Source organism: Podarcis raffonei, chromosome 16 (assembly GCF_027172205.1).
Source record: "Podarcis raffonei isolate rPodRaf1 chromosome 16, rPodRaf1.pri, whole genome shotgun sequence".
NCBI classification, from domain to species: domain Eukaryota; kingdom Metazoa; phylum Chordata; class Lepidosauria; order Squamata; family Lacertidae; genus Podarcis; species Podarcis raffonei.
In genome coordinates, this window is record NC_070617.1 from 26,034,896 (window position 1) to 26,062,164 (window position 27,269).

General features: G+C 48.0%; 1 protein-coding gene across 7 annotated transcripts in view; it reads right to left on the reverse strand.

Moving 5' to 3' along the window:
- The window catches only part of MSI1 (musashi RNA binding protein 1), a 62,890-nt gene extending 59,841 nt beyond the window's left edge, over nt 1-3,049 (reverse strand). For 4 of the 7 annotated variants that reach the window (XM_053368038.1, XM_053368039.1, XM_053368036.1 and 1 more), the window contains exons 1-4: nt 2,346-2,554; nt 1,750-1,790; nt 1,101-1,182; nt 893-977 (exon numbers count right to left, since the gene is read on the reverse strand). In XM_053368038.1, coding sequence (XP_053224013.1) covers nt 893-977; nt 1,101-1,182; nt 1,750-1,790; nt 2,346-2,404 — 267 coding nt within the window. In that variant the 5' untranslated portion in view covers nt 2,405-2,554. Of the gene's footprint in view, nt 1-892; nt 978-1,100; nt 1,183-1,749; nt 1,791-2,345; nt 2,556-2,878 lie in introns of those variants that run through there. The other 3 variants (XM_053368040.1, XM_053368037.1, XM_053368035.1) reach the window with 2 other exon arrangements.
- Between the last annotated feature and the right edge of the window lie 24,220 nt (nt 3,050-27,269).

The window sequence follows — 27,269 nt, forward strand, 5'->3', positions numbered from 1 at the left end:
AAAAGCCTTCACTACTGCAAAGAACATTGTGTTGTAAAGCCATGTCTCCATTTGAGACCCAGAACATGAGCCCCAGGGCCACATCCATTGAATGTTTGAAAACTGTGTCTCTGACCATATGCAGAGTGACTCTCCCTCTTGAACAGAGACACTGTCGATCTTCTTCCAATACCCAGAATTAATGGGGAGGGAGCCCTGAGACATCATAGCTGGCATTCCACACAACCTCGGACCAAAAGAGCTTAATTTTATTTTTATTTTGCAACTGAGAAGCGGATCTGCCAGTCAACCGCTCAGGCCCCAGATATTGGGGGAAGAAGATCCAGCTTGAAAGGTGGAAAATCCAAAATCCAAATAAAATAGCCCCTCTCAAAAAAAACAAAAACAAAAAAACCCAGTCACTTTCTGATGCCCAACCAAGATCCAAAAGAATAGGCCTAATCTTCAGGGAGAAATCAAGCATCCTTCAGGATATCTCAGGTTCAGCAAAAGCTCCAGCAGCACCCCATGGGCCAAGCCAGACAAAAGGCCTAGGGTCTGCCCTCACCCCACCACTGAAGCACTGGACTTTCCTCCAAAATATCCAACCAGCATCACACAGGCATTCAGCCTGCCCCAGTACAATACTTTTCAATTCATTACCTCCCTAGAACTGTTCTGCAAAGAGAACTTTGCTGAGTTAAAAAGTTTTGAAAAACACAACCTCTAAGCCAAGAAACACATCAGGTCCTTGCACAAATTAGAGAAGTCATTGGTTTCACTGCCTGCTTCAAAACCCAATAGCCAGACAGGATCAATATAGCTCTAGTCAATAGTTGATAGGTCGCTGGCTATTGCGCACACACACACACACACACACAGAGCGCTCTGGAGATGGGAGAAGGAGACTCACCGTCTTGGAGTCCAGTTCATGTCTAGATTGGGCCAGTACCTTGTCCACACCAGCTTGGTCCATGAAAGTGACAAACCCGAATCCTCTGGACCAGGGAGAGGAGGTGGGAAGGAGAGAGAAAGAGACCGAAAGGAAGTTGGTTAGAAAGAATGGATCTGGTACAGGAGGGATCGCGGGTGGGGTGGGGAGCAAGGTGGGGGCATCTCACCTGGATCGCTTTGTCAGTGGGTCCCTCATGACCAGGCACTCTTTCACCTCGCCAAACTGGCTAAAATACTCCCGCAAGCCTTCTGCAAAGCACAAGAGAAGGACACAAATGGGTCCCCTAGGCAGGTGGCGGCACTGTGGGGGGGGGGTGTCCCCGGGTGATGTCTCTTTCCTCCCCACCCCAAAGCTTACAGAAAAGAGGGAGGGGGCTATTCGACCTCTGCTGGCAAAGAGTGGGGTAGATCCTACAACACTTGGAGGTGGAGAGAGAAGAGGGAGAGGGGCATGCTCGAGGGGAAGCTTCCCCCCCCCAACAGAGAAGGAGAGAGGGAGTGGGGGGGAACCCTTGCAAACGAGTCCGAACAGCGCCCCTTACCCAAAGCTATTCACAAAGACCCACATGGGAGAAGCCCGCTCCCCCCACCCCCGCCATGAAAAGGCGCATCTAAGTTCTGTACATCGCAGAGAAGATTTGGGGAGGGGCAGGAGAAAAGGCGTCAGAGGAGTTGGGAAAGTTTGGGTTGCAGGTGCGGCTCGGCCAGAACCGAACCCAGAAGACCCCCGGCCCCCGGCCCAGTAACTCCCTCTCTACCCCCCCCATCCGCCCCAATACTCCCCACGCCGGGCCGCTACCGCCGCCTTGCTCTCACCTTGCGTGGTTTGCCAGCTCAATCCCCCGATGAACATTTTGCTAACGAGAGAGGGAAGAAAACACAAAAAGAGAGAGAGACACGGGGTTTTAAATCAGCACGCGAGAGCAAGAAGACGGCCATAAAAGTTAAGCGTTTCGTATTCGGAGAGGAGGGAAAGCCCCCCGATCAAGGGAGGCGCGGGCGCATGGGGAGAGGACGCGAGGCTGCCTGGGGGACCCCCGGAACTCCTCCGTCCATGGCGGGCGGCGAGCGTGGCGTTGGGGAAAAGGGGGGGGGCGTGTGTGCGCCGCCTCCAGAGCGCTCGGGATGGTGGATCGGGGCGGCGGCAGCGGCGCCAGGGCGCCCCGGGGATGCGGCGGGCGCGAGTGGGCTGCCCGGCTCGGCGGAGGCGTGGATGGAGGAGGCGAGCGCGCGGGGGAATCGGCCATGTTGGCGGCTCCCCGCAGCCAGGCAGAGGAGAGAGCCTGCCCCGGCCGCCGCCGCCGCCGCCAGCAATCGGGCATGGCGGGGAGGCTGCCGGCCGGCCGAGAGCGTCGGCGTCGGAGCAGGAGGAGGAGGCAGCGTCGGAGGCGAGGGTGGGCCGGGCCGAATACCAGGGGTCGTGGGGGGAGTCCGGGGAGGCGAGGCCGGCCTGGCTGGCTTCTGTCTCCATTCGGACCTCTTCTCCCTGCGAGGCGCAGCGCCACACTCCCGGGGCAGCTGAGCGTTGGAAAAGGGGCCGGACGGCCAGGCCATGCTGCCCCCTCCCCCGACCCCTCTCAGCCGGGCGGGGAGGAGGAGGAGGTGGAGATGATGATGGGGAAGGAGGAGGAGGAGGAGGAGGAGGAGGAGGAGGCCGGGCAACGGCAGCAGCAGCAGCAGCAGCGCCGGGGACAACCTGCCCGGCTCCTCCCACCCGCGGCAGCCGGCGTGAGCATAAAAGCCGGCCCGCCGCCGGGCAGCGCGCTCAGGGCGGCGGCAAAGGCGGCGCGCAACACGGCTGTGCGCTCAGGGCGCCCGGGGCCGGCGAGGGAGAAGGCCTCGCCGGGGAACAAAGGCGGGCGGGGGGCCGGCGCCGGGTCCACCGTGGCCTCTCAGGCGGGTCCGGAGGCCGGGGGATGCCGGCGGGGCTTTTGTCCTGCTCTACCTGCTGAAGGCGGCCACGGAGGAGGCGGCGGCGGCAGCGTCCATGGTCAAGGGCGCCGGGCGGAGGACGGGGCCGCCCTCCTCCCTCCGCTGCCTGGGCCCACCTGGCGCCTCATGCCTCGCTCGCCCCGCCGCTGGAGCCCAGCTTGGCGGCAGGAGCGGGGGAGCCCACGCAGGAAAGGGTTAAAGCCCATCTAGCCGGCAACAATAAACAGCATGTGACATGGCGGGGGACCGGCGCGCTTGAGGGAAGAGGAGGAGGGTGGCCGGCCGGCCGGCTGGCTCGCTCGTGGGGCAGCCGCGGGGCTCGCCCGCTAGGCTAGCTTACTGGCCGCCTCATCGCCCTGGCGACCCTCAGCGCCCAAGTTGCCCCCTCAGGCGCGGCCTTTTCGCGCGCTCGGCCCGCCTCAGAGAGGCGCGCAGGATGGAGTTTCTCTCGCGCGAGGGCCTCGGGAAGGACGGGAACGTGGTGTCTTTGAGGGGGGGGTGAGAGAGGGAGAAGGTGCCATTTTGGTTTGGGGAGCCGCGAATGAGTGGGCAGTGCATCCCCCCTCCCCGGAAAGTGGTCCTGTCCGGAACCTCGTTGGACCAAGCGGGCCGGACCTTGAGAGGGGAAAAGTGGGGGAGTTCCTTTTGCCACTTTTAACCATCTCGATCCAGGGCACAAGTCACCTCTGGATGGGTGATCTCCACATGGCGCTGGGCTCCCAACTCCACAACTTTCAGAACCTCACAGGATGGCCACCTCGACTGGGCCTGCTGGGAGTTTGGGTCCCACAGCATTTGGGGGTCCCAGCCCGCCCCCCATTGCTGGGATTTATACACCAGGTGCAGAGAAGTTTTGCCCCTGCACCTTTTGTTGGAAACACAGCTCCCATCATCTCTAGCCATTGGGACATGCTTGCTCCAGCTGATGGAGTTGTAGTCCTGCAACATCTTCAGGGGCCCACAGATCCCCACATGCCTGATTTACATGCAGGGCTCGAGGTTGTGCGGCTTCAGGCCAAGTAAGAGATGTCAGCGTGGTGTGAAACTAGAACCTGGGAGACCAGGATCTGAATCGCTACTCCTCTATGAAGCTCATTGGGTGTGACCTTGGGGGCCAGTCACTGACTCCTCACAGGGTGGTTGTGAGGATTAAGTGAGGAGGGGGAGCTCCATGTACGCCACCTTGGAACTCCTTGGAGGAAAAGGTTGGGTATAAATGCAATAAATATAAGTTCCCCACCTGGGAATCTATACCATCAGAAAAAAAGGAAGACCTTTCTGGTACTCCCATAATCACTTGCCCAGCTATGAATGGAGTGCTTGGAGCTTTCAGCCCTCCCACCTTGCAGTCTGAAATGGTGCAGTTTATGGCACCCTCCAATCACCTTTGTGTGTAGCTCAGTGTGGAAGTAGGTAATTAAATTGGTGTGCCTGAGGATTCTGGCAAAAGTATCTGCCTCATTATTTTTTTAAACAAGTGTCTACTGAGCCATGTGCGTTGCTTGTGCTATATAAATTATAATAATAAAAAATGAGTCCTTGTTTCTTATTCTGCTTGGAATTGTTCCTTTGGTCAGTTTCCTGGACAGCTCTTATCCAGCTGGGCAGGTAAACATGCTTTCTTTGAGTTCAGTCCACATCTGGGCCATCAATGACATCAGCAGCATCATACTATAAGTAGTATTCAAGCATTTCTATACTATTGTATTCACAGAAAGTCTTTTGGGGTGATGTACAATAGTTTTAAAATACATTGAAAGCAAATAAAATAAATTTCAATGGTAAATCAGGATGTGTATCCTAGTTACCCAATGGAATGAAGCACTAGTAAAATCCAGGGAGCCAATTGCAAAAGGCACTAGAATGTCCTGCATTGGCACATGCCTATGTTCATAAGGGAGGGATTCCACAGCAAAGCACCACTGTAGGAAAGACTCATGTCCCTTACAAAGAGTAAAACGAGCCTCTTGGCAGATCTGTGTTATCTCCAGACTCCCCTAAAGATGCACAAATCTTCCATGTTGGTGTGTTTGCATCCTAAAACACGGATGAGAAGGTTCAGGTTGCTGAATGCGGCCCTCCGAAGATTTCTATCTGGCCCTCAGAACTCTTCCCTGAGCCACACTCTTTACTGGCCCTGCTTTGCACCTTGCAGTGTTTTACCCTGTCTGGGATATGTCCTTGAATCCTGATGGTGCTGCATGTTTGCCTGAGTGGAGGGACAGAGAGGGGTTGTGATGTACGAAACTAGCCTACTGTACAAAGGTAACATTTGCATTTATTGCTCCGTCCTCTTTTGCATCTGGCTCCACCCACCACTGGCATGCGGCCCCTGGGAGGTTGCCCAGAAGTCTGGAACACAGCTCTAGCAAGAAACTCCTATGGGAATTGAACCTGCAACCTTGACATTATCAGCACCAAGCTCTAACCAGTGAACTACCCACTTTAGGATACCATTTTCCTCCACAAAAGAGTAGTATACACTGTGTTTGAACACAAGAAGATCCCGGGACTTCCGGGTTAGCGCCATCGGCTAATGGCGGATTCCCTCCAAGCTCCGGAGGGAATCGGCTCCGCAGGATCCGGGTCTTGCCGCTGCGGTGACGCGGGGACCCTCAGAAATCACAGGCGCTGAAGCCTGTGAACCTGGTGACTCGGCGGGCACCATTTGCGCCCCCCCGACCCGCGAAGGAGCCTTTTTAAAGGCTTCGGAACGGGGGACGGGGTGAGCGGCGCGGTGCTGAGAGTCGACTGCTTCTCCTGCGGAGTGAAGCCGCATGCCATGGTCGGAGAGCGCTGACTTCTTCTTGTGAACAATTGGACTCTAAAAGCAACAACCCGTGAGTAATACGGAAATTGGATTTGTAAAGAAAAAATTTTTTTGAATTAGGCACGATCGGGGAAGGCGCAAACAGGAAGTCCGTCTCCCCGTCTTATAAATAATCTAAAGCAAGGACTAGCTAACTAAGGTCGAGAGAATTTCTTCTTCTTTATTGGGTAAAAGACATTAATTTCATGATTTGGCAGTATAAGTAATTTTACTGGAGGATAAGAGCTAATTTTGAGAGCTGAAGTGCCGCCACCCCCGGACCCGGGAGTGATCCGCGAGAGAGCCTGTTGAGGAGATATAGAAGAGTTTGACAGCTGTCAAATTAGCTGTCAAGAAGGAAAAAGAGAACTTTGTTGCTGCTGTCTCTGCTGGATATATTTGCTACAATTTGGTTATATTTTGTTGAAAACAAGGAAGAACTGATACAAACTAACTTGATTTTTGGATTTGAACTGGAAGGAAGATAAAGTAACCAAAATCCCTCTAGAGGGGATTTTGGGACATTACAAGAATGGCTGAAGGAGGAAAAATTCAAGCTAAATTGGACAGAGTGTTTCTTCTCTTGGGAAAGTTACAAGGCCAAATTGATGTTTTGGCTACAAATGTTGCAACTCTGGACTTAACAGTAAACAAATTCATTGAATTTGATAAGGACTTGACTCATGAAGTTCATGCAGCTGGACAAGAAGAGAAACTTGAAAGATTTGAGAGTGTGGAGAAAGAGATATATGTTGTTTCTGAGGAAAAGGAAGGAGGAGATGTAATGTTGCAGATGACAAAGGAGAGCCAGAGGCCTGACATGATGGCTACAAAGGAAAATAAGTACTGGATGGTGAAAATCTGTTTTGAATTGAAGATTGAAGAATGGAGAGATCTCCTTATGTGGAGATCTGAAGACCTATGGATTACAAATTTGATTAAGGTGGAAGTTGGAGCTTTTGGGACATTTGGACTTAAAAGGAGTAAGAAACAAGATTCGGGCTCCACTTTTAAGTATGGAGGTCTGGCAGGAAGAAATATGGACCCTATTGGGACAGAGCTTCTCCGAGATCTGGTGTTTAATATTAAGGACTATCAAAAAAACCGGCAGAGAGGAATTGAGAGAGAATTAAGAGCCTCGGACGTGAGGTCTCCAGGCTGATAGTAGACTAAGACTGATGGACATTTGTTGGGGATTGAAACCGGGAAAGGGGGGTGGGGTTTGGAAATCCAAAGGGTGCATAATTATCTGGTTTTTTTATTTTGTTTTGTTATTAGTATGAAAATTGGGGAATTCGTGGAAGGGAATTTGGGTCGACTTTAGAAAAAAGTTTTAAGAATGAGCACTGATGTTTAAATACTGATGTTTATAAGTTAAAATTGGTTTTTCTAAAATGAATTAAATATAAAAAGGTCAAAAATTGGGGACAAGAACTTGTTGAATTAACAATTTGAATTGGAATATAAGAAGGGGAGGTGTGGGGAAGTCAGGGAAATATGTTATTGAAAATAAGGATTGTAAACTTTATGTGTTTTTAACTTTTTTTTCTTTTTTCCTTTTTTGATTTTTTAATGTATAAAGGTGAAAAAACTCAATAAATATCTTTAAAAAAAAATGAACACAAGAAGATCCCTAATGGATCATGCCAGAGTCTCACCTAGTCCAGCGGCCAACTAGATGCCTGTGGGAGGTCCAAAAGGAGGGCCCAAGTACAAGAGCATTCTACTTCCTGTTTCTAGGAACTGATATCCTCCCTCCATTTTCCTTTTGTGTCATGTCTTTTTTATTTAGATTGTAGGCCTCAGGACAGGGACAGCTTTTGTTTATTTGTCTTAAGGTAAAGGTAAAGGTACCCCTGCCCGTACGGGCCAGTCTTGACAGACTCTGGGGTTGTGCGCCCATCTCACTTAAGAGGCCAGGGGCCAGCGCTGTCCGGAGACACTTCCGGGTCACGTGGCCAGCGTGACATCGCTGCTCTGGCGAGCCAGAGCCGCACACGGAAACGCCGTTTACCTTCCCGCTAGAAAGCGGTCCCTATTTATCTACTTGCACCCGGAGGTGCTTTCGAACTGCTAGGTTGGCAGGCGCTGGGACCGAGCAACGGGAGCGCACCCCGCCGCGGGGATTCGAACCGCCGACCTTTCGATCGGCAAGCCCTAGGCGCTGAGGCTTTTACCCACAGCGCCACCCACGTCCCCTTTTATTTGTCTTAGCAATTTATAATTGCTTCAAGACTTTTTTGTTTTTTTGAAAAAAAATTCTCCAAATAAATGGCTGCCTTTTTACAGTAGCCCCAAACAAATTGCCGCCTAAGAGAAGCTCATCATGCCTAATGGCAGAGCCAGCCCGGCTTCCAGTTCCCGTCCTGCAGGAAGCAGTCTGCAGAAACAGAAACAGAGCAAGCTAACAGGCTAAGACCCAATCCAGATGCTTAGACAGAAATACATGCCCCAAATCCCTCTCTAAGCAGCTCAGGGTGACAGCCTTGCTTCCCCGTGGCTTTGCAAAGGTATTTTCTTTGCACCAACAACCTGACAGGTCAATCTGCATCTCCTAATTGAGACAGACACCTTCCTGAGGAAAGATAACCCTGAGAGGAGAGAACGGACTCAGAGTCTTTGTTTCGGGAGAACCTTATTCCGCCCAAGGGCTGCAAGCCCCTTGAGGGCAATCTTTTGGGGAACACACACTGGTGGGGTGCAGGGCCTGGGGCAACACTGAGTAGTACCATTATTATACATTTTTTCCTTTTTGCTTCCTCTGACCATGGAGGCAGAGCATAGCAACCATAATAGAATCACAGAATGGCAGAGTTGGAAGGGACCCTGAGAAACATCTCTGTCCAACCCCCTGCAATGCAGGAATATGCAACTGCCCCATACGGGGATCGAACCTGCAACCTTGGCGTTAATCGCCGCCATGCTCTAACTAACTGAGCTATCTAAGTTCATTGATTCGTCCAATCTCCTTTAAAAAAAATATATATTTATTAAATTTTCCAATTTTTTAAACAAACAAAAAAAGAACAAACAAAAAAATTAAAAAAAACATATAGTTCATAAAACATACTTTTCAATAACAAATTTCTCAGACCTCCTCATACCTCTCCTCCTTGTATTCCATTTAAAATTATTTGTTCAGCAAATCCTTCACTTAAAGCATTACAGCTTATAATATTACCTTATTTTCCAGACCCTTTTTTCCCCATCTATGTTCCTTTATATCATTACAGCTAGAAACCACTCAATTTCAATCCAACACCATTCAACTTTCCTTAATTTTGCAATATTTCTGTAAATAGTCCTTAAATTTTTTCCAATCTTCTTCTGCCGACTCTTCTCCCTGGTCACGGATTCTGCTCGTCATCTCTGCCAGTCCCATACAGTCAATCAGTTTCATCTGCCATTCTTCCAGAGTGGGTAGATCTTGCGTCTTCCAATACTTTGCAATGAGTATTCTTGCTGCTGTTGTAGCATACAATCTCCTCTTTTTTTTAAGGTAAAGGGACCCCTGACCATTAGGTCCAGTCATAACCGACTCTGGGGTTGCGGCGCTCATCTCGCTTTATTGGCCGAGGGAGCCGGCATACAGGACTAAGCCACTTCTGGCGAACCTAAGCAGCGCACGGAAATGTCGTTTACCTTCCTGCCGGAGCGGTACCTATTTGTCTACTTGCACTTCGACATGCTTTCGAACTGCTAGGTGGGCAGGAGCTGGGACCGAGCAACGGGAGCTCACCCCGTCGCGGGGATTCGAACCGCCAACCTTCTAGTCGGCAAGTCCTAGGCTCTGTAGTTTAACCCACAGCACCACCCACGTCACACGTCCAATCTCCTTTTGAAGCCATCAAGGCTAGTGGCTATCTCTGCCCCCAAGTTCCATACTTCTAACTATGCTGCATGAAGATAGATAAATAAATAAATTGATCAATCTGCCCAGCATAAAAAATGGGCCTCTGATCACATCCAAACCCACATCTTTAAACCACTTTAGCAGTCATGACTCCCACTACAAAGAATCATGGGGACTGTAGTTTAAGGGTGCTGACCTCGCAGACCAATAATTATCAGCAATCTCAACAACCTACAGTTCCCAGAATTATCCAGGATGGTTAAAGCACATTTAAATGTATGGTATAGATGTGACACTTGTTTCCCAGATATTGTAGGAGGTGTGAAATAAATTCTATTTGTTCATTAAAAAAATAAAAGAACTAATAAGCTCATGAAAATAACAGGAATCAGAAACAAATGTGTAATACCTTCATTAGGACCAACTGAACCTTCACAGCATCACAAGGAAGCTTTCAGTTTTATCAGAAATCTTCAATCTAGAAGATATTAGTTCTGGTTAACTCAAAAGCTTGCCCATTTTTTTATGATGTTCCTTTTTGCTCCTAATTAAGGCATTACGTGACTGCCACTCTTTCTTGGGAAACAAAGGCTCTTTTCAGCATGTTTTTTGTGTTTGGAGCCCCTTATTGAACACACTAGAACCAATACAGCTTTGAAGAATAAACACACCGGAACCAATATAGCTCTGAAAAATAAACAAGTGTGCACTTAACTCTCAGCCTTGCTAATTTTAATTGCACTCCTGTCCCCCTGCCCCAATTAGTTCAACTTTTCCTCCTGGCCCGGTAATCATTATTGGATGGCAGAGGATGCCTTAGATGTTCACCTTCAGGCACCAGAATGTCAGTAGCATTAACCCTGATTCAGCATCTGCAGCCTGATGACTAGTAAGCCACTTACTTGTACTGTAATTGCCCCCTAGAAATCCGTTCTGAAAGGGGACATGTTTTATCAAAGGGAAAAGGATGAACCCTTGGAGGCGAAGGCAGTATGCCTCTGAATGCCAGTTGTTGGGAATCAAAAGTTGAGAAGGCGCTGCTGCTCTCAGGTTCTGCTTGCAAGCTTCCTCTAGGCATCTTGTTGGCCATTTTGAGAATGGGATGCTGAACTAAAATTAGACCCCTTTGGCTTGATCCAAAAGGATTCTTCTTATGGAACCTCCAAGTCCAGAGGCATTCTATCTAGGTTCCTATGTTCTTCGGGGCATTTTGGCCAATGTGGGAACAGAATGCCTATGGGCCTGATCCAGCAGCCCGTCTCTTCTGTTAAACCCTTCCTTCCTGTTCGGTCCAGGTCTTTCTGTCTCCGAGGCCAGGAATGCTGTCGGGTGATTTGGGTTTTTTATTTATTTACCGCTTATTTACCAAAATCGGCTTACAAGCATTAAAAACAACAACACACCAACTGTGCAAGCATGAAAATTACAACCATCCATAATTAAAATGCACAATAAAGCAATCCCATTAAAACGTTAACATTTAAACATCCATAATTAAAATATGCAATAAAACAGTCCCATTAAAACAACACGGTAATTAAAACAAGGAGACTCGTCTGACATGGTCGTCGGCTAACTAGGGAGCAAAGTTCCAGATTTGAGGAACCGTCGGGCAGGGGGGCCTCCTTGGCATCTGGGGGGGTGGGTCCCAGATGTAATATTCCCTGAGGTCAGACCCGGAACTCTCCTCTTAAAGACTGGCATTTGTGTAGGGATGGAGGCCCTTGTCCCCACACGGAAGGGATTGGGGGCAACAATTTCGTCCCACTGATGAGAAACATAACACACCAATGAGCACACACACACACACACACACACACACACTCCTCAAGGAAGCACACGGGAGGCAAAGGTCAATGTGTTCCACAAGGGGCTGCTACGCTTTGGATAGCGGAAATGCCCAAGTACAGAGTTTGCTTCTGTTCCCTTCAAACCGAGGACTTATCCTGGGAGCCCTCAGGTACAGGAGAGTGTCAGCTCAGTCCTCCTGAAGCCACTGCCAATCAGCCCAAGATCTGCAACTCCCGTCTGTGGGAAAGTTGCAGCCTCTGGGACTTTTTAGTTTAGAGAGAAGGAGAGTAACAGGCAGCATGGTGGAATATTGTGAAATTGTGCATGGCATAAGGAAAGCAGATACTGTAAAGGTTTTTCTCCCTCTTTCATAAACCAAACCCTCCAAGTGTCCCTATTTCCCAGGGACAACCCAAGATTTACAGAAGCTGTCCTGGTTTCTGATTTGATTCTGTAATGTCCTGCTTTTCCTTAGGACGTCCCTATTTTCATCAGAGAAATGTTGAAGGGTATGGAGTTATCCGACCCCACTAAGCCATCTGAAGGCAGCCACATATAGCGAAGTTTTTTAAAAAAATAAAAATATTCTGTTATGTTTTGATATATGTTGGAAGCTGCCCAAAGTGGCTGGGGCAACCCAGTCAGATGGGCGGGATATAAATAGTATAATAATTGAATAGGACGTTCCTATTTTCATCGGAGAAATGTTGGAGGGTATGGAACATGTGGACATCCAAAGAAGCTGAATGTTGGAAGACTCAGGACAGGTAAAAAGGACTGCTTCACACTGCACATAGCTAAACTAGGTAACTGGCTCCCATAGAAGCCAGTGATGGCCACTCACCTGGATGGCTGTAGTCAGGGATGCTGGGAGTTGTAGCACTGTGCGGGGAGAACTACAGTTCCCAGATTCTACAGGGGTGGAGAGTCATGTGCTTTAAATGTGTGTCAGATGCGCTTTAAATGTGCGGCTTGGATCTGCCAAATGTTACAGGATTTCAGCACGAAGTTACGGAACGTGCACCAAATGGAAACAAAGCCATGACACATGGAGGAGGGTCATGCAGAATAGTCAAGGGTTACTGGGGAAATGTTGTTGTTCATACCCTGCCCATCTGGCTGGGTTTCCCCAGCCACTCTGGGCACTTCCCAACAGAATACAGTCATACCTCGGGTTGAACTACCTTCGGGATAAGTATTTTCGGGTTGCACGCTGCGGTGACCCAGAAGTAACGGAGCGCGTTGCTTCCAGGTTTTGCCGCTCACGCATGCGCAGACGGTCAAAATGATGTCACGCTCATGCACAGAAGCGGCGAATCGTGACCCGCGCACACGGGGGTGCGGTTTGCGTTCGCTTCTGGTTGCGAACGGGGCTCCGGAACGGATCCCATTCGCATCCAGAGGTACCACCTGCATTAAAAACATGATAAAACATCCAACATTAAAAACTTCCCTAAACAGGGCTGCCTTCAGATGTCTTCTGAAAATCAGTTAGTTGTTTATTTCCTTGACATCAGATAGGAGCGCGTTCCACAGGGCGGGCGCCACTACCAAGAAGGCCCTCTGCCTGGTTCCCTGTAACCTCACTTCTCGCAGGGAGGGAACTGCCAGAAGGCCCTCGGATCTGGACCCCGGTGTCCGGGCTGAGCGATGGGGGTGGAACGATGGAAGACTGGACAGTTTTAAGAAGGATAAATCTACATTGGCTTGGCTCAGCCTCTGCTTCTGAATACCAGGTGCTGCCCTGATCCAGCTGCTCTCCTTATGGACACCTTGTGTGGCCAGAAGCAGCCGCCTTTAAGTTTTGCAAGGCAGCTTCCAGCTCAGCCTCTGGGGCTCCTGCCACTGCTGGCCATCCCCCAAGCTTGCATATGGCCACTTGGGATGGGGAGGGAGAAACTCAGCACAGGGGGATGGTGGCAGGGTTTTTTTTTTTGAGGGGGGGTCCATTCGGGCAGGGAGCCCGGCCTGGGAACTCAGAGGAGAGCAAGCGAGAAAAGGAGAGTGGAGTGGAAGTGATTTGAATGGGAACAAACCCCCAGCTTGCTGAATAACAGCTTTCATCCCAGCCTGGAGAAGTCTTTTGTCAGGCCAGCCCCTGCCAAGGACAAAAGCCCCCCACTTGAATTCATGGAGTTTTAATTGGTTCTCAGGTGGGGGAGGAGAAGGGGCACAGCCAAGCCGGATTCCTTAAAGGCACACACACACACCAACACACACCAACCCCCAAAGAGATGGGCCTCCTTGAACTCTCGCCCCAGAAGATTAAGAATCACACACTGCACCGTGGTGAACTTTTGGAAACAGTTCCTGAAACCGTGGCTTTCTCAACAAGCTCTGCCTGCAGACTTTTTCTGGGCGATCCTGTTTGTCTATCTATCTGTGCTGTAAAAAAACAAAAACAAATAGCCCCCCTCCTATCTTCTTCAGATCAAGCTGTTTTGCCTCCCTTGAGCCAGCCTGCGAGGGCTGCCAAGGTTTCTTGGTAACTGGTGCTGCTTTAGCTACTCAGAACATGAATGCTGGGTACACTGGCTTAAAACACAGCAAAGTCTTTCTTTTTCTCAATTGGGGTTGAAGCTGGTTTGGGGCAGGAGAGAGAGAACACATCAAAAAGAAGCATTTTGTAAGAGAAGGCAGGGAAGATAAGGATCTATCCACATCTTTCCTGGAAGTGTTTTCAATGTGCTTTTATTGTTTTATGTGATAGGAATTTTGTTTACAACATTAACATAAGAAAGTAAGAGAAGGCGGCTGGATCAGGCCCATCTAGCCCAGTACCCTGCCCTCACAGTGGGGAACCCGCAAGCAGCACCCAAGCACCCTATTAATGTCCCCCGCTGTGGCTTCCCGCAACTTGTGTTCAGAAGCATGGCTTCCTCCATAGCAGAGCTGAGCTATTGTGGCTAGTAGCCATCGGCAGCCCTTTCCTCCACAAAATGGTCTAATCTTCTTTTAAAGCCATCCAAATTGGTGGCCACCATCGCCATAGGTTAACTAACTCTGCACCGTGTCAAAAAATCCCCTGTGTTATCGGTCCTGAATCCTCCAACATTCAGCTTCAGTGGACATCCGCGAGTTCTAGGGTGTTACATTTGCCTCTCTAGGCTCTTTCGGGGTATAAATTTAATAAATAAACAAATAAAATTGTGGCAAAGGTTGCCCACACAACGTGTCCCAAATCAGCGTCGGGAGCACCCTGGTTGCAGAGTTAAACGGGAGTGTGAACATGGATGAAGTTCCAGTTATGAGAGATAGCATCTGAACTGTTAAATCTCTGTACCTCCTGCTGCTGTTTAAAAGGCAAAAACTCTGTGTGTGGAGCGGGAGAAGGAATTGGTAACCCCAGTTAGCAAACTCAAAAGGCCTGGGAGTTCAGGCCAAAACAAGCAAACAAGCAAACAAAAACAGAAACAAGCCTTGCTAACTCAGAGAGGAAGTAAAAGGAAAGGCACAAAACTTGGAGAGTCGAAAGTTTACCTTGCTTGAACTGTTGGCTTTGAAGACATCATAGCTCATCACTTAACACTTTCTTTGCAAACAGTACTTTCTCTGCCCCCACCCCCCAAAAGAAAGACTTGCTTATCCTAAGACTTCCCAACCAACCCAGTATTGCTGGGCTCTGTGTAGCCCATGATCTCTGGGCAACATGGCCAGCATGGAGCTCAAGGAGAGTTAGGAATGTCAGAAGAAGCTGCTGGATCAGGCCACTGAGTGGCCCATCTAGTCCAGCATCCCGTTCTCACAGTAGCCAATCAGAAGCCTCTTCTGGGTTATAGATGATACACAACACCAGTGCAGTTAGGGAAAATGTACAAAACTAGTTCAAATATATGCTGAAAGTGTAAGGAAAAGGAAGGGACATTTTATCATATGTGGTGGGATTGTAATGTAATTTTTAAAAATTGGGAAATGATATACAATGAATTGAAGAAAGTGTTCCATTTAACATTTGTTAAGAAACCCGAGGCATTTTTGTTGGGGATTGTAGGGGAAGACCTGCCAAAAAAGCTGAAAAACATCTTCATGTATGCGACAATGGCCACGAGAGTTCTGGTAGCACAAGGATGGAAGACTGAAGAAACCCCAACCAAAGAATCATGGCAATAAAAATTGACAGACTATGCAGAACTGGCAAAACTGACATACAAGCTACGGGACAAGGATAACTGTGACTTTAAAGATGAATGGGAACCCTGTACAAAGTATCTGAAGACGCAACAAAGCGAACTGGACTCCCTGGCAGGTTTTGAATACACATTCACAAACTTTTTATTGATAATAATCAGCTAAATAGTTTGAAGATCTATACAACTTTGTAACATGCAGAAAACAGCAGTCTCAGAGAAACCAAAGACTGGAACTGAGGGAAGTTGAGGGGGGTGGGGGCGGGGAGGGGTTGTGTGGGAGGGTGGGGGGACGGAGGAAAAATAAGGATGATATGTTTCTGGATAATATGTCTTGTTTTAATTTTGAATTAAAAAATTAGGGGGGGAAAGAAGCCTCTTCTGGGAAATCGGCAAGCAGAGACTGAGCGCAACAGCACTCGCCCCTCCTGCAACTTCCAGCAACCAGTATCCAGAAGCATCACTGTTTCCACCCATGGAGGCACAGCATAGAATAATAGAATTGTAGAGTTGGAAGGGACCCCAAGGGTCATCTAGTCCAACCCCCTGCAGTGCAGGAATCTTTCGCCCAACATGGGCTTGAACCCACAACCCTGAGATTAAGAGTTCCATGCTCTACCCATTGAGCTATCCAAAGCTGTTAATAATGGCTAGTAGCCATCGATAGCCTTCTCCTCCCTGAATTGGTGCAATCCTCTTTTAAGAGTTAGTTCGATGATGTCATGCTCACCTTCTTCCTTAGGGAATGAATGGGCTCTCCAGATGTTGCTGAACTACATATCTCATCATCCATCACCATTTCCCATATTTGCTGGGGCTGATGGAAACTGGAGTCCTAAAAGCAGAGGGCACCGTACCACGTTATCTACCCTGTAAGGAATGCTGAGATTGTGTAGGATATGAAGTGCATAGGGAATTGCTGTGTTGCGTATTAATTTACTGCCATAGTGGAAGATATATTAAATAATGAACCCCACAACAATGATAATCTTTAAGATTTGTGGGGTTAGGGTAGGCTACGTTATCCGATAGTTAAGCAGATCCACACCGTACGTTGAAAGAACATCCACACACACTGAAAACACATGAATCCCCAAAAGTCCTGGGAACTGTAGTTCACAGCGCTACAATTCCCAGCACCCTTAACAAACTAGAGACGATGGTGATGATATCACTGATTTGTGATTCACCTTCTAAACCACTGTCTCAAGTAAAATTACATACAGTCCCTGGGATTTCTTGGCGGAGGTTGTGTGCTTGAAATGTGCGTTGGATGTGTTTTAAAGGTATGATGTGCCTGACGCAACTATTATTTCTGGAAAGCGGCAGGTGTTTGTTGTGAACAAGGCAGGAGGAGAGAGAAGGAGCCTGTCTCTTTAAGAAGGTCGTTTTTCTTTTTTTAAAAAAACCATCCTGGTGGCAGGAATTAGGCTTCTAAAGAAAGAGCAGAGACTGGAAATTGGATTGAGCAAGCCCTGGGCTCAGAACCAAGCTGGATCTGTAAGGATTGTTATGCTAATCACCTGAGTGCTGGACTTTCATCACCCTTTGAGTTCAGAGTGGAGAGCAAATGAGAGCCTTCCTGGGCCCTCTCCTGGTTTGTTTGTTTTCCACTGGACCAGAACATCATCACCTCTTCCTTGTTTTTCAGTTTCAGTTCCTCAGCTGCCTGCTGTTTTGCAACCTGTGGTTGACTCAAATAAAGGTATATTCCCCAATTGTGCATTTTCACCCCACTCCCCAGTGGACCAAACTAACAGAGGGGAGAACTGGCTTCAGTCTTGTGTGATCTACTGGATTCCACCGGCTCCTCCTTTGCACATTCCAGTAGAGTTTAGTGGTTAGAGTGTTAGGCCTAGGAGACCAGGATTCAAATCCTCTGTCTGCAGGGAATCTCAATGGGAGACCTTTGGCTTCTCACTGTCTCCCAGTCTAGCCTACCTCACAGGGGTGTTGTACAGATAAAACAGGGACAGCCATGTAAGCTACCTTGAGCTTCTTGGGGGAAAGTTGGGATATAAATATCAATAAGATCTTTCTGCAGTTAAGATTGCAACCCTCACTTCCCTTACCTGAGGCAGTACAAATTCAGGGGCGCTTAGAGGAAATTGTGGGTGGGTAGTTCCAGCACTGCTATTTTTGCTTTAAAAAAATAAATAAAATTATGCAAGTATGCAATAGCGAGCCAACTTTTTAAACGTTTTAATATAATTTTTATTAAAGTATGACAACAGTTGAACATTAAATAAACAACGATTTAGGAAAAGGTAAAAATTACAACCATATATTTGTGGTGCATTTATACATTAAATGCTGAAACACAAGGCACATCATGTTTCTTATGGTTTTCCGGATGGGAAAGTTGAATTTAGAATGTTCAGAAAGCCCCTGTGTGAGAAGCAGGGAAGGTAAGATCTCTCCAGGTAAAAGGCTGGGCAAAGAGAGGGATGCTCTCAGGTGAGAGCTAGGAAGACACATATTTTTCTGCCTGGGACAAAAGTTAAGATATATTTGTGAGAGAGGATATTGTATTCTCCTATCTCCTTTTCTTTTCTTTTCTTTTCTTTTCTTTTCTTTTCTTTTCTTTTCTTTTCTTGTTATTATTCCTTGTATAGATTTAGCTTGTCTTTTATTGCCTTGTGAAAAGTGTTAAGAAAACTTCATTAAAAAAAAGAATGTTCAGATACTAAACAATGATGACTTTCTCTTTTTTTCATAAGCATAAGGTCCGTGCGAAGGGGGTCAAAGACCTGGTCATAGCCATACCAGCCAAGACTGTACTATATTTCAGCAGCGGCACATATAACTTATGACTCAGCCAGTAGAGCACGAGGCTCTTAACCTCAGGGTTGTGGATTCGAGCCCCATGTTGGGCAAAAGATTTCTGCAGTGTAGAGGGGTTGGACTAGATGACTCTAATTGGTCCCTACAATTCTATGATTCTATATACATTATAAAGGGACGCGGGTGGCGCTGTGGTCTAAACCACAGAGCCTAGGGCTTGCCGATCAGAAGGTTGGCGGTTCAAATCCCTGTGACAGGGTGAGCGCCTGTTGTTCGGTCCCTGCTCCTGCCAACCTAGCAGTTCGAAAGCACGTCAAAGTGCAAGTAGATAAATAGGTACTGCTCCGGCGGGAAGGTAAATGGTGTTTCTGTGCGCTGCTGTGGTTCCCCAGAAGCGGCTTAGTCATGCTGGCCACATGACCCAGAAGCTGTCTGCGGACAGATGCCGGCCCCTTGGCCTATAGAGCGAGATGAGCGCCGCAACCTCAGAGTCATTCACGACTGGACCTAATGGTCAGGGGTACCTTTACCTTTACCTTTATATACATTCTAAAGTCAAGTGGGGGTTAGGTGGACTAGGTGGGCCATGGGCCTGATCCAGCCAGCTCCTCTTACATTCCCATGTGTGACCCAGACCAGCAAGGGATTGTGGAGAGGCCTGATGTCACTGCTCGCCTGCCTCCTTGCTCCTCCGCCTTCCAGCTGGACTCAGGGGTGTCCCACGCCATCTCTGCCTGGAAGAAGGGAGGGGGGAAGGAGGGCCGGCTCTGTCTGCCCCCTACACCGCCCCCGCCTCCTGTACCCAGAGCACCGGATGGCCAGGGTTTTTGGAGAAGCCGGGCTTAGTGGAACTATTCAAGCCAGCCGCAGCCTGGCAACCGGGTGTCGACAATGGGCGCCCAGGAGGGGGAATGTTTCTGCATGCCTGATCAATGGGAGCAGGGTGAGACAGGCAGGCAAACAGGAGCTGGGAAAGAGACCCAGAAGAGAAAGTGACCCTTCCCACCCCTCCTCTCTGCCCTGACTCAGTTCCTTTCATTTATCACGGGCGCTTTGTGGAGCTGGTGACACAACAGAGGCCTTTCGGAGGGAAGGCTCCTTGCAGGGAGTTGGGACAAGGGGTGTGCGTGTGTGTTTTCCCACCTACCTCCCCCCCAACCCAAATTAAATATCAGGCTCTGCCCTTTTACTTCTTTGTCACCTCCTGGAAAGGCGCGGGCGGGTGAGGAAAGGGTTTTTTTTCTCTCCACACCCCCTTCCCCAAGTCCCATCTGTGCTCAAGTCAGGCCTCCCAGAGTTGCAGACCCTAAGGAATGTCCGTTTCCCTGGGCAGACAAAGGAGCAGCCATTCCCACCCCCCAAAAAGCACCCACACCTCAGACCCTTGTTTGCCGACCCAAGGGAGAGCAGAACGCCTGGGTTTAAAATGGCAACCGTGCCCAGCAGCAGTTGCTGGGGCAAAAACGAGGAGGCTCTGGCAACGGGGCGAAATATGCCAATGGAGGCATCTGAGGCGGGCTTTGGGGAAGAGGGTGAGGCTGCTGGAGGTGGTTATCGATGGCTACCACCAGCCATGGTAAAAGGTAAAGGTAAATAATAATAATAATTTATTATTTATACCCCACCCATCTGGCTGAGTTTCCCCAGCCACTCTGGGCGGCTTCCAATCGAGTGTTAAAAACAATACAGCATTAAATATTTAAAAACTTCCCTAAACATGGCTGCCTTCAGATGTCTTTTAAAGATAGGATAGCTGCTTATTTCCTTCACATCTGAAGGGAGGGCGTTCCACAGGGCAGGCGCCACTACTGAGAAGGCCCTCTGTCTGGTTCCCTGTAACCTCACTTCTCGCAATGAGGGAACTGCCAGAAGGCCCTCGGAGCTGGATCTCAGTGTCTGGGCTGAACGATGGGGGTGGAGACGCTCCTTCAGGTATACAGGACCCCTGGACAGTTGAGTCCAGTCAAAGGAGACTATGGGGTTGTGGCACTCATCTCGCTTTCAGGCCGAGGGAGCCGGCATTTGTCCACAGACAGCTTTCCGGGTGGGTCACGTGACCAGCATGACTAAACCACTTCTGGCGCTACGGAATACCCTGACGGAAACCAGAGCGCAGCGGTACCTATTTATCTACTTGCACTGGTGTGCTTTCAAACTGCTTGGTTGGCAGGAGCTGGGACAGAACAACAGGAGCTCACCCTGTCTCGGGGATTCAAACTGCCAACCTTCTGATTGGCAAGCCCAAGAGGCTCAGTGGTTTAGACCACAGCACCACCTGTGTCCCTATCAGCCACGATAACTGTGCTCTGTCCCCACAGTCGGAGGCAGTGATGCTTCTGAGTACAGTGGTACCTTGGGTTAAGAACTTAATTCGTTCTGGAGGTCCGTTCTTAACGTGAAACTGTTCTTACCTGAGGTACCACTTTAGCTAATGGGGTCTCCTGCTGCCGCCGCACGATTTCTGTTCTCATCCTGAGGTAAAGTTCTTAACCCGAGGTACTATTTCTGGGTTAGCAGAGTCTGTAACCTGAAGCGTCTGTAACTTGAAGCGTCTGTAACCTGAAGCATCTGTAACTTGAAGCGTCTGTAACCTGAGGTACCACTGTGCCAGTTGCTGGAAACTGCAGGAGGGGAGAGGCCTCTTGTGCTCAGGTCCTGCTTCTTGCCGGCTTCCCAAAAGAGGCATTTGGTTGGTCACTGTGAGAACAGGAAGCTGGACTAGATGTTTTTTTTTAATAATTTTTTATTGGTTTTTCAACATATAATATAAGACAATACAAACAACAAACACTAACAAACAAACATATAAACATGTATAATTTCATAATTTTTTCATATACCCATTTTCAACGACTTCCCCATGCCTCCCTTTTATGCATCCCTATTTTAAATTTTTTCAGCAACCCCTGGTCTGAATTACTTATTAATTCCTTTCTTTAACCCTTTTCTTTCCTCTTGTCCAATCATTTATCGCTGCAAATCTGCTATGCTTTACCCATGGCATTTTAACACTCAAGGAAGCTGGACTAGATGGGCCACTGAAGCAGCCTCCTCTGGCAGTGGGTTTTGGTTGCCACCAAGAGTGGACATGAAGGGAGTCATATCTGGACGCACAATGGGGTGGGCTCCCAGCAAATGGGTGACATAGGGCTTCCGTCTAAGACAGGCAAGAGTTGTTAGGTTCCCCCCTTCAAACAGGGTTGTTGAAGGTACCTTGAAAGACGGAAAGTGTGGCCCATGGCATATTTGCACACCCTACTTTTTGCGCTGGCTCAACAGGTTCAGCAGGCTTTTTGTACTCTTGGAAAAATCTGTGGCTCCTGAAGGTCCTTTTTATCATATGTGGTGGTCTTGTACTAAGGTTAAAGCTTACTGGGAAATGATATACAGTGGTACCTCGGGTTACATACGCTTCAGGTTACAGACTCCGCTAACCCAGAAATATTACCTCGGGTTAAGAACTTTGCTTCAGGATGAGAACAAAATTGTGCTCTGGCGGCGCAGTGGCAGCAGGAGGCCCCATTAGCTAAAGTGATGCTTCAGGTTAAGAACAGTTTCAGGTTAAGAACAGACCTCCGGAACGAATTAAGTACTTAACCTGAGGTACCACTGTATAATGAAAAGGATGTTTAAAATAACCTTTGTAAAACAACACACAGACACACACACACAAAAACCCAGCAGCCTTTCTTTTGGGAATTATAGGGACAGAACTACCTAAGCCGTATACAAACTTATTCATGTAATGTAAGAATGTTACTTGCCCCCAAATGGAAAAAAGCAGAAGTCCCAGCAAAGGAAGAATGAATACAAAAACTTACGGAATATGCAGAAACGCACAATTTTTTTATAAAAGAATGGAAATGGTTTACTGAATATTTACAGATAAATTGTAAACAGATAAGAACATTGGCAGGATTATTGTAATAACCTGCAGTTTCATAAGAGTATATATTTTTAAAAGATGAATAAATGAGCAAGTTAAGTTAATCTGGATATGCAGAAGATATTAAAAATAAATTTAAGGAACCTCAGAAAGAGGGAGAAGGAAGTCATGTTTTGAAATGTTAAGATGATTGTAATAATTAGTGAAATGTATAAATCTGAAAAGTATAAATATTAAAAAAAACCCCACTGCAGCTTCTATTTGAGCAAAAGCTGCAACAGTTGGGCAGCAGAAGGGCGTATGTTGAAACCAGTGTGAGACTGAAGCCCCTTTCAAAACTGGTTCCAGATTCAATGGGGGTCCCGCATGCAATGCTATATGGATCCAATGTCAGATGTATGTTCCTATTTTCCACAGCAAACCTGCAGAACACAGCTGTGTTGGGGGGGGGGGACAGATAGACAGGAAAGGCAATGTGGCAACAGAAGAGAATGGCAGGGGGCTCAGAAGAAAGATGATGTTCCTGAACATCTGTTGCCCAAGGGAAATCTCAGCTCCAGATAAAGACAGAGCTGGAACTACTAGCATTTTTGGTACAGGAGGTAAGGCAGAAGATTCCGACTTCTGGAAGTTGCCTTTCAATATTTTTACACCCAACTGCCTTACATGCAGTTTGCTTCCTAGAAGTAGAGGCTGCTCCATTATTTATTTTATTTTATTTTATTATTTCATAAAATTTATGCACCACTTAACTGTAGGGGAAAAAAGAAGCCCCAAAAACCAGTTTGCAAAATAGATGAAACAGTAAAATTATAAATAAGAAAAATTAACAGCAATAATATAAAACTTTCAGAAAGTTAAAATAATCACAGACTAAAAAGAGATTAAAAGCCACACCAACTTTTTAAACATCTGGGTGGGCTTGTCTCAAGAAGGATGTTTTCAGTGGGCACCGAAAAGAGCGAAGGCACCTTGACTGACATCAATAGGCAGGGAGTTCCAATGTGTAAACGCTGCCAAATGTCAAGTTTCTACAAATGTAGAGCAGGTATTCTGTGGCACCTGTAACACGGCCAGTTCTGCCAATTGAAGCGGTCTAGTAGGCGCATGTGATCACGTAGATTATCCATGAGGGCAAATGGGGCACTGCTTGCACCAATCTGAGCCAGCTGCCACCAGCCTGCCTTCCTACTTACATGGCCCTGTCGGTCAGCATCCTCCTTTAGGTATCAGGGTTGCCCCTGAAGAACTCAGCTGGGGTGAAACTAGAATGAACTCTCTCCCTTGTCATTGACTCTCTGGCAGGCTCCCTGCTCTCCTGCCTACCAGCTTGTGGGCAAAGGGTATATTTAAACACAGGTCTTTTCCAGTTTAAACTCAGGTCTTTTCCAGGTTGCATTTGGAAGTTCATTTTGCTCCACCGGTCCTGCTTCAAGATCAGCACAAACCTGATCTGGGAAGAGGCACAGAAGGACTGGATGGTCTTCAGGTGCATTTTAACGTCTCTGTGTTTCTAAATTTATTCCTCCCAACGCTACAGCCTGCCACAAGATGTAGCATTAACACACTGAATTGGAGCTGGAAAATCTCGCCAAATATGCAAAGGAGGTATCTCAGAGCCGGCTTGGAATAAAAGCTTCCCGAGTGATAATTTCGTTCTTTTATCTGCGGGAGCGTTAAATGCAGGTCCCAAACAATACGAGCTCTGAGCGCCACGTCAAAAACCCTGAAAAGTTCTAATTGATAATAAATAATTCAGCTTCTCGCCCAGGCCCCAAATTTGTTGAAATCTTCGGCAGCAATCCAAGCAAACGACTTAAAGGAGATGATGAAGTCCCAAACCTTTCACTGTGGGGGGTGGGGGTGGGAATTGGCCAGATGAAAATTACAGCACCCTTTGAGCTCCCCAAGGCTCTAGAACAGGGGTTGGCAAGGTTTACCAGCCATGGGCCGGATCATTCCTACGGAGATTGTCCGTGGGCTGGACTGGCACAGTGCGATGCCGGAAATCAGGTTTGTGCATGTCCGTGGCACCAACAATCGCTTCTGCACATGCCCAGAGGCCAAAAATCATGCCTGAGCAGAAGCAATTTTCAGCGTCTGGACATGCGCAGGCGTGATTTCTGGCGCCGCTTGGTGAGTCACCATGCCGCGCTGTGCTGGTTTAGTGCAGTGCGTGGGGGACTTGCCAAGTGGGCAGCTCGGTTCGAGGGTGGCTCCTGGGCCGGTAAAATGGTTTTCGTGGGCCGCTTCCAGCCAATGGGCCACACATTGCTGACCCCTGCTCTAGAATCTTCACCTTATGACTGTGGAGACCAGTGTTTGGCAGCCTGGTGCCCTCCAGATGTTTGAAACTATAATTCCCCTCAGTCCCAGGTGATGTGATGCACAAGGTGATGGGAGTAGAACTGTAGCTCAGGGGCAGAGCACCAGCCTTGCATGCAGAAAGTCGCAGGTTCAGTCCCCAATGGCATGCCGGCTTCCAACACATATAAAAACATAGTAAAACATTTAACATTAAAAAACTTCCCTATACAGGGCTGCCTTCAGATGTCTTCTAAAGGTTGTATAGTCGTACCTTGGATCCTGAACGCCTTGCGAGTCAAATGTTTTGGCTCCCAAATGCCGCAAACCCGGCAGTGAGTGTTCTGGTTTGCAAATGTTCTTTGGAACCCAAACGTCCGACGCGGCTTCCGATTGGCTGCAGAAGCTTCCTGCAGCCAATCGGAAGCCATGCCTTGGTTTCCGAATGTTTTGGAAGCTGAACGGCCTTCTTTTTTTTTTTAATTTTTATTAACAGACCAATCAAAGCAAATCACATAAATTCCAAATTACAAAGCCAAATTTTAAAATTTTTGTTGGGGGTACCCATATTTCAAGTTCTGAAAGGGATCCAATCCTCTTGTTGCTGCTGATGCTTTAACGTCCACAAAACTGTCCAAATACGTAGTGTTCACCATTCTGAACGGCCTTCCTGAACGGATTCCGTTAGACTTCCGAGGTACCACTTATCTCCTTGGCTCAGGGGTTGCATAACTCCATACCCTCCAACATTTCTCTAAAAAAAATAGGGATATCCTAAGGAAAAGCGGGACATTCCAGGATCAAATCAGAAACTGGGACCGTCCCTGGAAAATAGGGACACTTGGAGGGTCTGGGATTGAACCTGCGGCCTTCTGCATTCATAGCAGATACTATACCAGAGATTGAATCTGGGACCTTCTCCTGCATGCAAAGCAGACGCCCTGCTAAGCTGCATTCCTTCACAAATGGGATCGTAGGAAGCAGCCTTACACCGAGCTAGATCACTGGTCCATCTATCTAAGTGTCCTCTACTCTGAGTGGCAGCAGGCCTCCAGCCCATGGGTAGGCAACCTAAGCCCCGGGGGTCGGATCCAGTCCAATTGCCTTCTAAATCCGGCCCATGGACAGTCTGGGAATCAGCATGTTTTTACATGAGCAGAATGTGGCTTTTTATTTAAAATGCATCTCTGGGTTATTTGTTCATCCCTCCCCCAAAAAATATAGTCCGGCCCCCCACAAGGTCTGAGGGACAGTGGACCGGCCCCCTGCTGAAAAAGTTTGCTGACCCCTGCTCCAGCCTTTCAGACAGGGGTCTCTTGCAGTACCACAGGGAGATGTTGTTAGGGATAGAATCTGGGACTTCCTGTATGGAAGGCAAGACGCTCTTCCTCTGAACTGCACCTGTTCCCCAGCGTAGCTTGGTTGCCAGCACCACCGCCCCTTCGCTGGCTCTCCAGCCCCTGGGAGTTGCTAGCGCCACCCAAGCTATGATCGCTGGGTGCAGAGAGATGGCTACGGGCTGCCTGGCGAACCTGGGCGTGTGAGAAGCAGATTACTGCATGGGCTCAGCAAAGAGGCTACGCAGCAGCCAGGGAGGAGTTGCCAAGGTGAAGGCAGTTTAATAGGTTGCTACTTACAGGCTTAGAGTGCTTTACAGGTGCCTTGTCTGGAAATATGACCAGCAGCTGCTAATTGCTTCTCTAACTGGCCAACCTCATCTGACATCTTCCTATTTTGGGCGCAGGGACCTGCCCTTCCCACGCAGCGAGAGGCAGACTCTCCCTCCTTCCATCCCTTCCACTTCCCCTTCTGAACACACTGTGGACCAGAAAAAAGTCAGTTTTTAAGGCAATGGCTTGTTTGAGACTAGAGAAACTCAACTTGCGGGTTGCGAAGTAGGCTTGTTTCAACAGGCAATAGTTACGACCGGCCACAGTTTAGGGTTTGAACATGAGTCACTATGGTTTTTCTTCAAAGCACGGGATTTAGGTCTGAATGTTTCGCTTAAATGCTTTATAGGTTTCTTCTCGTTTGCTGATGCTATGTATGGATTTTTCACTTGTGGTTTTGGGGTTGTACCTTGCATGCCCCGCTTAGAGATTTTATTTATTGTACTTCATAAAATATACACACCGCTTGATTGTTTTTTTAAAAAAACCTCCAAGCAGTTTACAACCAAAACAAATTATCAATAAGAAAAAATAACAACAATAATTTAAGGTTTGAGAAAGTTAAAACAACAATAGACTAAAAAAAGATTAAAACTCACAACCACTTTCTAAACGCCTGGGTGGTCTTAATAGCTCATTTGGTTAGACTGTGGTGCTGATAACGGCAAGGTTGCAGGTTTGATCCCTGTATGGGACAGCTGAATATTGCTGCATTGCAGAGGGTTGGACTAAATGATTCTCGGGGGCCCTTCCAACAATTCTATGATTCTATATTTTTAGCAGGTCCCCAAAAGAGTACAGTGGTACCTCTGGTTGCGTACTTAATTCGTTCCAGAGGTCCGTTCTTAACCTGAAACTGTTCTTAACCTGAAGCACCACTTTAGCTAATGGGGCCTCCTGCTGCTGCCGCACCGCGGGAGCACGATTTCTGTTCTCATCCTGAAGCAAAGTTCTTAACCCAAGGTACTATTTCTGGGTTAGCAGAGTCTGTAACCTGAAATGTATGTAACCTGAGGTACCACTGTACAGTGAAGAAACCAGCCTGACGTCAATGGTTCCAAAGTTTAAGCACTGTCACTCTAACATATTTATTTCTTGCAAATGCCGAATAGGTATTACAGTACGTGGCATCTGTAAAAGGGACAGTTTCGCAGATCAGTGCCCCTTTCTGAGCTTTCCG